Here is an 11,591-nt window from a genome sequence, read left to right on the forward strand (position 1 = left end):
TTCTGACCTCCAGTAAGCTTCTCACAGCACTTGACAAGACCGGTGCTGGATTCTGCCCGCCACATGCTCTTGCACCTCGGCTCTCCAAGACTTCAAAACGAACGCTCGCTCAGCAACTTCCATTTCCGACCCCTGTCACTGTTGCCGGCCCGTCCAATCGTGACATGGAGCCCTACGCTGATCTTGGAACCATCAATCAACTTCAAATGCCTCCCCCATGCGGCCACTTTGCTAAATCTCTTACCCCGGCATCCTGGTCCTCTTGGATCCAGGCACCAGGCACACAGACGCAACCGGCGTGGGAAAAATTTGAACTGTGTCTGGGTTCTTACTTCCGAGGAACCGGCAGGACACAATCGTTTTGCAAACGGCCGGCGCAAGGTGCGACAAGGTGCCCATGGGACGGGGCTCGATGCCCCATCAGCCGACCAGGCCATCTCGCAAGCTCCCGTCAGAAACACGACGACCCTGCGTGAAACAAAGGGAGACATGCATGTCATCTCATCAAACACTTTGCGACGTACATATGCGTGTTTCCGCAATCAGGCACAGTCTTGCAGCCGCGCATATAATAGTCTGTGACACAAGCAGTATGTAAACGCTAGATAACAATACTCTGGTCTAACGCGCCATGACGTGGTATTTGCTCTGTTTAAATGCCCTTTCCCTCCCGGTATGTAGAGTACGCCATGGCGAAAGGGAAAGATGCTCCAAGCTCAAACCTATAAGGCAATACTCTGAAACTCTAGAGCGTTCTGGCCCTTTGAATGCACCCAATTCGGGAGTTCAAGCACTATGGCATCTCGAAATCGTTTGTATGTGTGGCGCGGGTTTTGTTTCATCATTGTGTCATTGTTTCAAGCTCAACTCCGTCGACTACCTCTTGTCGATCGGCTTCAATTGTTACTGCTTCCTTGAGCCGAATCTGAAATGGTATTTTGGATATTGACGACCGAATACCACCAACAGCTAGTCGAAATGGAACGCTTGAAAATAAGCAAAGGCCCAAGGCTCCAAAGTCATGATATCCAGCAGCTGCAAAAGGCGTGCGAAGCTCTGGGGAACCGGGCAACTGAAGAAGGCCATGGTACGTTGCCTCGTCTTGTCGATCTCGCTGACTGACACTGAACATATAGAGGTAGACCTGGACCAAGCCAACGCATGTGGTATGCATCTTGTGGCATTGCTCATGTCTCTTATCGAATATCCATGTGGTTTCCATGGCGTTGGATAACAGGGGAATAAAATAAGACGCCATCAAGGCCAGAATCTCTGAGGGCACTCCCATTATGCACCATTGCCTTTGGAATTTCCCGAAAGAACGCGCCCAGCGTCGTGGATGCGCTCGTTGGATCCTTTACGCCTCAAGTGACGAGGTCATCTCGGCGCTATTTCCCTGAGTGCTCCGGTACTGATGTAGTACCACTGAGTTAGGAACCGTGTTCATGTTATGTGACAGGGCATTCATAAGCTGTCCAAACCCCGGGACTAGAAGTATATGTTTTTGAAACGCATGTAAATGGCAACAAACGTTCTCGTCGACATGGTTTCCTCGGAGTGCGATCTGAGCTGAAGTTGGTAGATGAAGCCTGATAAACATCCCACGTCGCGGACCAGTGCTTTCTGAGAGGCGGTGCAAGGGTATTTGAGTTTCTCATACTTTCTTGCCAGGAGCCAGGAGCATAAGCTATTGGGCCGGTCTTTCTTGACCAGTCCAGTGGACTGCGACCGTGTCAGAGGCCTGGATGTTGAGTAACCTGCAAATGTATGACGAACGTTTTGTCATACCATACTGTCAGCCTCAGCCTGCAAATTACGAACCGTAATCTAGCCACTACAAATATTTGGGCTACTTGATACTCCCTAACTGCCATATGATGAGTAGATCGAGTTGTACCACCTCATCAGAGGAGGATTCTCGGCCTGTGGCGTTGTCAAATTCACTCGGTGCCGCACACCTTGGAACATGCGGATCAAAGTAGGTACGTACTCAGTAACGAACTTCTAATAAGAAAATCATCACTTCTGTTACATGTGCTATATCAGAGGGTATTGCCTCCTCCCTCCGCATCCGTCATCTCTGCCCATGCACGTTGGGACAAATAACGACGTGCCTCACCAGGCCACAACGCGATGAAAAGGGTATTGGCAAATTACATCCGCCGTCTTTGTCTCCCAATGCCCCCCCAGAATGGGCACAATGAATTCGTCGGCATGGATACCGTGCACTCCTCTGGCCGTATTGCCGATTCTCTTTACAGCTTGCTTCCAGTTTCACAACAACACGGTCAACATTTACACTCATTTTACACCAGTTCTCGTCTTCATCATTGACGAATGGTTTCCTTCGTGGACCATATGCGCCAACTCCCCACGACATCGTACTCACGGAGGCGACGCGTGCAGCCACTCTTGGCGTGGTTGACTTTGCATTCTCTTGAGCCAGAAGTTCAGGCCCCCGTGGCGCAAGTAAGGTTCTCGAAAGGTTGCAAGTCCGGGAGGTCTGACAATATCGGCGGATCGCGTCGGTTGCTTTACTCGTTGCTTGTGGCAGCTGCGGTGACTCAACTAATCAGGATTCTGGAAGCGTCTACTCCAATTATGGTAGTCCAAGTTACCTGTGGCGAGCACTCGCTTGGAGACTAATATATGTTAGCGAGCGTCTGTCCCTTGGTACGCGCAACTGTTGCGAACAAGCCCTCTCGTTGTATGGACGTCGTCACGCCGGAAACTAGGGGCGCTGGGTGCCATGAGTTTTGCATATCGCCAGGTCACATAGCAAGATGCCACATAGTGGGCATTTATCGCCTCCTGGAAACAGCCCGAACAGACTGCAGCCAATACCGCAAATAGGGGATTGCATGTGGTGTAGCTGATTGTTGCACATTTTGGTGACAAGTACATGCCAAACTGGGAGATTGTCCGGCCGTGGCGCTAGGGCGGGCCGAGCCGAGCCGGTGCGTGGGGTTGCAATTGTAACGCTGCCAGTCGGCGATATTTTACTTTGATATAAATTACTCCAAAAGAGCAGTACTAGGTTGTATGCTCATGCTGGATGGAATTCCGCCCACCCCGAAGCTAATCACAACATGACGGCCTTTCTTTCGATACTTGGTCGCTCATCACAGGCTCTATCGTCTGAGACTCTGAACATCAACACCCTGGATTGGTTGGCTGCCCAGGGTTGGTGCTACTGCCTGCCAAGCGCGTCTGCCGTTGAGGCGATTGAGGATGATCAATACAATCCAATGAACCTGTCTACAGTCCTCTATATAGGGTGTTACAAATCTCGGCTGGACCATGTGACTCCCTCTGAACACCTGCAAACCACAACAAGGAGTCAAGGACTGTTCAATGTTCCCTCCTTTGCATTGCAGCCTTGGGTACAGGCCAGGCAGTGCTTCACTCTTGAGTTACAATGCGACCGCGGATGCAGCATGACGATGCGTCGTGGGAGGCAAGTGAGCGTATCGAAGACGAGTGGAAAAAGTCATTGTTTGCACCAGACACGATGGAGCTATTGCGAATTTCATCGTCAAACATCGCGGCGGGCATTCCGAATGAGCTCTGATACCGGTTCCGCTTGTAATAAGCCCGGGGACAAGGGGGGGAAGCTCCCTTGGATCGGGCCCCTTTATCGTCATGGAATACATTCACCGTGAAATGGACATGGTTGACGCCCTGGATAAGCCAGCCGAAATTGGAGGTGCTATATCGACAGTTTGCGGATATCTTACTCAAGCTTTCAACTCTTTCGTAGGGTCCCGACAAAGTTGATTCCGCTGACGACTTCTCATTTGAGGTGCAGCAACGCCGCCCTCTGTCTGTCGACATAAACCAGTTAGTGCGGCTGGGAACGCTGCCACGAGCAAAGCAGCCCAACTGTACCTTTAAATCTTCTTCCGACTATTTCCAACGCTTGGCGCTCGAGAGTCATAACAGCGGCCTGCTGCACCACCAGAGGCACATATACAGCGTTGTTACTAATTGGTTCAACAGGTGTCATTGTGCCGGCCACGTGGCAATTCCTTGTTGCAAATTCGCATACAAGCACTCTGAACTTATTGCAGCAAGATAGTGGCCCGTAGGGTTTAGTTTGCGTACCTCATTTTACCTTGGAGTTTATCCATCGTTTTCCGTTGGTCTGCTCGATCGCATCTCCATTGCTAGAGTAAACTTGTATTCAAGGTTTGAGTAAGCTCGTGGCTCAATCGAAATCGAAGTTTGCATGTCAAAAGTCCAAGTTGGCCGTTGTCTCTCCGAAATAGAACTACCTCAGCCATCAGACACCACTCGCCCCGTCTTTGAACAGAGGTCTTCCTGGTGTTGGAATGGTTACATCGAACAGCGTTGAAACGGATGTGCTTCTTGCCATGCGGCCTGAGCATCTCAAACATATGATCAACAAGACAAAGAACCACCGGTTTCGGAGCCACAAACTGCCAAATGGCATAGAGAAGCGACGGTTATACGAGACTCTTGAGACACCGAGAAACAAGGGATGCCAGGAATGACGTGAGTAGCAGCATGCACAAATTCTTTTATGGGTGCTTGCCCCTAATCATGTACCGCGCCGTCAACAGTTACATCGCCACCAATCCTCCCAATATTCGCCATCTTCCAGGCGCCGTACCGGAAGAACCCTCTTTTATCGGGAATGCCGAGTTTAACGCCGACACGAAGAAGTTCAAGTTTGCATATCCTATCTTCGGACTTTATAAACTTACCTAACCCATGAGATTGGGGCACCGGTCTTCTTCTAAATATGCCAGCTCTAGAGATGACCTTGAGACCACCGACTGTCTGCACCTGCAGTCACTATAAGCCGTATTTCGCAAAGGACAGAAGCTAGTCACGCCTCCGATCCGGGTATTGGCACGCTTGCTTGTTCAGAACACCGCAAAGGCGTGCCCTACCGGCTTTCGCTGTGCTGTCATGGAGAGAGATGAGAATGAGAGCCTTTGCATGCTTGCCGAGATTCACTGGCATGCCTCCTAGGGCAAGACCATCTTCGACATGTCTGCCATGGACAATACCCCGGAAGCCGACGATTCTGAGCCGATATGCCATCCAATTGGCTATTCCCCCTTTCTTGGCTACAAGAACTATGAGGCCCAACGCTCCCTCGCCTACTACCAACAACGACTGGCAGACCGGAAAACCCGTCTCGTTTTCAAACAAAATACTACAGCTGCTCTGAAGAGATTGTTGGAATGCGTTGTGTCCACCCAGTTCTGAAACCTCGCATCTGCGTCGGAGACTAAGCATTCCTCTTTGTTCGTCCAATAACTATTGCGGCTTTGACAACTCTTGTCCGATCAAACCAAGCAAATACTTTTCCGGTCAGGTTGTAGCCAGCCAACGAGATGCCGTAACGGCTCAAAGCAACCTCTTGTTTTCGCAGATAGCCCGATAGACCACCAAACACATGATCCGAAATATCCCGAATCTCAATTTGCGCCTCGTCATAGCCACACTCGATAAGCTGGTTTCGGTATTGTTCCTCAGTTAAGAAGGTATACAGCGGACAGGACAGGAGAAAGCCCAAAAGCCGAACTGCTATAATTTGCCACATGGGTGCGTTCTCGTTTAGTATCAAGTCAAACGCCATGACATTTGCGTCCAGTGTCTTGGCTGCAAGCTTAAAGATGGATTTCCTAGAAGGGGAGAAGTGGTAGAGGCAGTCCAACGCCATGAGCCATCGCTCGGAGAAAGCTTCGTCTGCCAGGCTATCCACAGATGCGTGAACCGCGCTACTCCAAGACTCTGGCTTTGCTGCGTCCGCCTGGAACAGTTTAACGGCACCTTTGGACAATCCGATTGCATTCTCCCTTCCGCCTTCAAGTGCCAATGCTCCACTGAGCCTCTCCTGTGCTGCTTGAAGCTGCTCCGCGTTCAAGGTAAGCCCGACGTAGCGAAATTGTGGCCGTGACGAGGCCTGTATGAGCTCTGCGAGCGCAATGGTCTGGTCGCCGCACCCAAATCCCACGTCCAACACGGCGACGGAATGCTTGGTCTTTGAGGCGGCCCTTGCCGGCTGATTTTCGACTCCAAGGCCGGCAGCGCGAACAATCTTCTCCAGCAAAGCCCGCGTCGCCACATCAAAGTGGTCAATGTGTCTGCCGTCTTCTGTTGTCCTGTGCGGAATGCGATGAGTAGGGTCGCTTTGGCTTCACTGTGTGTCTGAAGGGGGCATTCAGGTGGCAAAAAGAACCACTCACCAGAATCCAAGATTCATCCACAGGGATCGGAATGGAGTCCTCACATTGAGCTTCCAATGTCCGAGTCCGTAAATGTCCTTGGGCCGAAAAAGTGCAAACGCCAGAAATGCCCCTAGTGCAATGGTAACAATACACCCGGCAGCGAAGCCCAGGGCAAACTCTCTGGCTGAAAACGAGAAGGTCATGGCTCGGATGAGGTGTACATGACAGTGCTCGACCTTGGCTGCAATGATGCGTGATGTCTGATGATGATGTGGTTGTCCGAAGCTGTCGGCTTTTCCACAAAGTCCCCGATTGCGGGCCCGGCAGCGTGGGCTGGACCAATAGCAGTTGGCCGCTCCGACTTTGCGGCTTATTCTGGTTATAGCTGCTAGTTTTAGGGTATAAGCGATATAGTTCTCTCAATTTTTCTGATCGTAGTGATCTGATCCTTTACGATCACATGGAACCCATTATTCTGTAATGGCCTCGGTCGCCAGGCGATTCTAGCAATCGCCTGCGCGCCGACTATTCTTCCGTGGTGGTTCCTGTCTACGGGCGGGGATGGCTAAACACAGCTGACCCCTCCTGCGGCTCGCTAGGCTCAGGAGCCCTGACCGCAACAATATGTAGGGAGCAGATGGGGGATATGTCTAGACTGAGGATTTAGCATAATAGAGAATAGGAGGAGCCTGTCCAGCAGGCCTATTTAGGTCCTATATTTCAGTAGAATGTCGGTACCCTATAGTCCGTCCCTTCTCACAGCAACTGACATCTCCACCAACAACTTCTCCCCTGGCCGCCCTCCTGATACCTCACCAACCCGCTCCTATACGCAGTCAACCTCGCATAAGCACCTCTCTTGAAAGCATACTGCATCTCAGGTCCATTCTCCAGCTCAAACACCGTCGACCTTGAATTAAGGATAACTGGCGTCTCCGCCCCAATTGTGACCTCAGCCGCTCTCTCCGCAATGATCCGCGCCGCCGTATCATCGGCTCGTGTAGTCTCCGCCGTTTCATCGTATGTCTGGTTGACTATATCTTCGGCTTTGTCCCATCAAGAATTTCTCCGGTCGTCGAGTTTATGTTCCGCCATTGTGGATTGGATTTGGTCCTGGCGGCTATTTTGTTTTATGTCTCGTGCGAGCCTCTCGTCAGGGCCCCAGTACGCAGCCGCCTCATCAGGACGATTAAAGTTGCCAATCGCCGTCGTGCGCACGGCGGATACGTCACCGAAGCGTACAAATACAATACCTCTCGCCCGATCCGTAGCGCGCCACAGTCTGGTGAAGCCTGAGGCGACGGGAGGAGGAGGATCAGCATCAAAGAGGCTGGACCCAAGTCTGCGTGCTACCGCGGCGGGTATGTCACGGAGACTGGAGAATGTGCCGCTGCTCCCCGCTGCCTGTTCGTGGCTTGATGACTCAGAGAGTGATCTGTTGTATTTGCGATTCTTGATGGTGCCGCCCGGATCGTCAAAGTTGATAGGATCATTCCTGACATAGGCGAAGAGATTCAATCCGTCAGCTACGCTCATGGGATCGGCAGATGTCCCCCATGGGCAGATATTGAATATCCTTGTCCTTGCGCGGCTGATTATCGTTGTTGTCGCGGTAACGGTCTGTCACTTTGCGCACACGCGTACCCTCCGCATCGTAGACATACCACGCCATCTCAGGTATGTTTCCACTATCCGCACCAACGTTCTGCGTCGAAAAGGAATGCAGACGATCGTCGTCATTCCAGGAGAGATGGCTGTATCCCGGTATATACGTCATACAGCCTTGCCGTCCCGCATCGCCCTCATATTTATACTCCTCAGTCACTTTGCCCACCTCGGTGCGGGTAAGCCTGTTACTTGTCTCCCATGCCGTGATACAACTCTGCTCTGCATATGTGTATGTCCTCGTCCAGCCAGTGTACCCGGCAGTATTGGGGGTATTGGACATGGTGAGCATGTTTCCTGCCTTGTCGTAGGCATACGTCTCCGTGTAGCGAATTGTCTTTGAGTCACCAGCAAGCTTATCGTCGTTGAAGCTGTATGACGTAAGATGTTTTGACTGCGAGTCGACTTGGATTCGGCCGGTGGCTTGTACAAGCCGACCGAGGCAATCGTAGTGGTATTCTTGCGTCGAATCGGAGTCATTGACAACAATCTTGGCCGTGTCTTTTGTCTGTACGACTTTGCCTCGACAGTCGTAAGTGTATGAGACGTCCTGGAGCGCCGCGTTATCAATCGTGCGAATGGTTCTTGTGGCCACAAGACGTTGTGTCTGCTCGTCATCTGTGTTTGTCGACCGCTTCTCATCACCATACATAAGGTCGGTGATCATGCCGTTGGCGTTGTACTTGATGCTCTTGGTCGACGATGTAGCAGCCCCCGTGCCGTCCTTCTTAAACGACTCGAGAGCCGCTAATCGCCCTGCGACGTTGTACTGCCGTCTAGTCATCCCAAGATCCGACGCCACATTATCGACAGGCAGGCTAAGAGCTTGTATCGACACTCGGTTTTGTGCTCATCCTTTTCTAACGCCGCCTCCTCGTCCTTCACACTTGACCAGTCTAACCTGTTCCGGTACTCGTTGGCATACCGCCGCGTGGACACAGTACACCCACCCAGAACGTCGGATTTGCGATTGGTAAGAAGTCCAGCCTGGTCACGGCACCGATACACCTGCCCGCGAAGGTTGGACGCAGCGTCGTCAGGCCGCCCCTCGCCGTAAGTCATTTTGGTCACCTCCATCCCGACCGCATGCTCCTCGGAAGACAGTCTCCAGACACTCTTCAGCCGTCGCAAGGCATCATACTCCGACCTTTTCCTGGCCTGCTTATCTGACCAGGACAAAAGTGCCAGACCGTCGGTGGCTGAGAGCAGCCAACACCGACCTCGGTCCATGTTGGCAGTGTGTAGCTGCCGTCCGAGGAGATCATATGACATTTTCTCCACTGTGCGATCCAGGGCGTCTCTTAGACGGCCTACCTGCCCGCGTGGATTATAATCCACCCTCGCAAGGCGAGTGTTGACTCCCTTGCCAGTCTCAGTGAGAATGGTCCGACCCAGGGCGTCTAAGTGCGTGATAGTAGGAGCATCAGCATAAATATCTCCTTGGCAGGCTGCTATCTTATCCTCCGCGCTTAACCTATCAGCCATCCGCTTTTGGCGCCAGGTCGGATAGTATAAATATCGAGGGAGCCTTTCAAAGTAGGAGCCAACATCGTCATCTGTCGCCGGATCTTCAACATTGGATGTGTTGCCGGCATCATAGTCAGCCTTGGTCCACGGCGTGAATCGAGTCTTGGACCAGGTCTGATCAGGGTAAAGAACCCCTAATACCCTCCCGAGGGGGTCTCGCAGCGTCGTCGTGACGGGGACAGTGCCATCGCTGGGGGGCGGCAGAGGTCGGAAGGCATGAGACGAGGCAAGGCCCCTGAGGGTTGCAACTTCTGGACCGGCTGCCCCTTGTTGTCGTTGATAACCCGTGCGTCAAAATCCCATTCCATCTTCCATGTATCACTTGATAGCAAAGTTGATTGTATACCCACGCCACCGCCGCCTAGGTATGTGATCCGCACAGTGATGGGAGAGAGGTCCGTACCCTTTCCAACGTGGTCGTGACCGGTCAGCTCCGCAACCCGCGAAGGCACGCCGCTCCGGCGGTAAGAGTCGATGTCATATATCGTCCGCTGACTCGCTTTAGCAAGCAGGGACCTGGCTGTATCTCCGTAAGGCGTCGTGAAAAAGGCATCCAGTGTTTGTTGGTCAACTTCCCCTTCGAATCCACCCAGGCTGCTCCCAGTACTGTCCCCTTGGTTCCCCAGAACGGCAACACCTACAGCCCGTCCAAGGGGGTCTGGAGCTGTCTGGACTCTGTTCCCATTGGCATCTATGGTCATAATGCTTGCGAGCTTAGCATAGTCGCTAACAGTGGACATTGTGCTGCCCATCGCGTTTGTAGTCTTGTTCGCCAAGAGATAGTATTGGCCCAACTCTACGGTTGATGTGTTGCCATATGCATCCACCTCACTGCTGGGGATGAAGAAGGCCGTCCGCGCAGTCTTGAGGCGGTGGCCCGGGTCGTCATCCCCAAAGATGGAACGCGATGACTGTGTCCACCATTTGCCTTCCTCGCCGTTCAATTCAACGTATCTGCCGCCAGCACTTCCATATTCGCTACTGGCTTCGCGTCACCGAAAACATCCTGTAGATAATCTGACGTGAAGACCAAATGGTACTTTCGGTCAACGATAGAAAACTCGGCTACCACCCCAACGGGTAGTGCTTCAAGCAGATCCGTTGATGTATATATCGTGCGATGATCTGCCAATAAGACACGATACCCTTTGGTATTTGTGTGTTTGAGCTGCTCATCCATGTCAGCGTTGAGAGGAATTCCCACGGCTTCCTTTAGAAAGCATGTGTCATCCTGCGCAATCATCTCCCACGCATATCGGTCCTTTCCACCGATAGCAGTAGCTGGGAAGACCCTGTATTTCTGGACCTTGGCAGATAGTGGACTCTGGAAGTAAGTCTTGGCAGCGTTGGTATATCTAATCTCGGCGTAGCTAACAACGGTTTCCTCCTGCTTCCGTTGGTCATCGGCGTTGGGCAGCTGACTGGATGGTTTGCTATATTCCATGAAGGCCTCTAGAAGAACATTGCCATAGTCATCCGTCTGTAGTGTGAGGCGATGCTGAACGCGGGAATCTTGGATTGATAGCTCAGGTTGGTCCTGTTCATCCTTCACCGTCGCCCTCTCATAGTGCGCCGTGACCTCCTCTCGTCCGTCCACCCTACACACTAAACGTGCCGGCGCCGTCTGTCTGAGGACCACGTCGTACGTCTGTTGTGAGATGAGGTATGGAAAGGCGGCCTTTGGATCCGAGGGATCGGCGCTGAAGACCTCTTTTCGCCGTGGCTGGCCCGCCAACGCACGATATGCCTCTGCGGAAACAGCCACATCAGTCCCCAACAAGGGTATTGTAGCGCTGGCTATGGCGTTATGCCGTGGCGCATCAATCTCGTAGCTCTACGGTAAGCGACTTGACTCATCTATCCGTCCTACGCTGGTGTAAAACTACTCCCTTATGAGGACGGGGGGAGTTGAAACGGCGGTGCAGTCATCGAGTCAAATTCCTCGGCATCTCACGTCTCAACCATCTGGAAGCCACGGAAGATCTTTTCTGTGTAGTCGTAGTAACCGTTGTGGTATGTATAACGGGCAGTGGATGATGTTTGCGTGACTTGGTCCCCCATCACGGTCTGGGAGACGCAAAGGAGCGGAAACGGAAGCTTAGTCGTCCAAGGTAAGCAAAGGACGACTTGTAGGTCCATGTCGCCTCCAGCCCGGCCCTGTTCGGCCACTTCTCAAGAAGTCCGGGACGTTGCGGG

General features: G+C 52.3%; 2 protein-coding genes across 2 annotated transcripts; both read right to left on the reverse strand.

Moving 5' to 3' along the window:
• Positions 1 to 5,260: 5,260 nt before the first annotated feature.
• G6M90_00g045710 (uncharacterized protein) lies at positions 5,261 to 6,406 on the reverse strand (the record flags this gene model as incomplete). The annotated part of the gene is made up of 2 exons (XM_014689212.1): positions 5,261 to 6,137; positions 6,222 to 6,406. 2 exons carry the CDS (start codon positions 6,404 to 6,406, stop codon positions 5,261 to 5,263), a joined length of 1,062 nt encoding a protein of 353 aa, XP_014544698.1.
• Positions 6,407 to 7,259: 853 nt separating this feature from the next.
• Positions 7,260 to 11,456, reverse strand: yenC1 (Toxin subunit YenC1; the record flags this gene model as incomplete). The annotated part of the gene is made up of 6 exons (XM_066130400.1): positions 7,260 to 7,794; positions 7,868 to 8,686; positions 8,770 to 9,661; positions 9,742 to 10,373; positions 10,436 to 11,227; positions 11,350 to 11,456. The coding sequence occupies 6 exons, from the start codon at positions 11,454 to 11,456 to the stop codon at positions 7,260 to 7,262; spliced, it is 3,777 nt and encodes a 1,258-aa protein (XP_065986278.1).
• Positions 11,457 to 11,591: the final 135 nt, after the last annotated feature.

Source organism: Metarhizium brunneum, chromosome 2 (genome assembly GCF_013426205.1).
Source record: "Metarhizium brunneum chromosome 2, complete sequence".
Lineage (NCBI taxonomy): Eukaryota > Fungi > Ascomycota > Sordariomycetes > Hypocreales > Clavicipitaceae > Metarhizium > Metarhizium brunneum.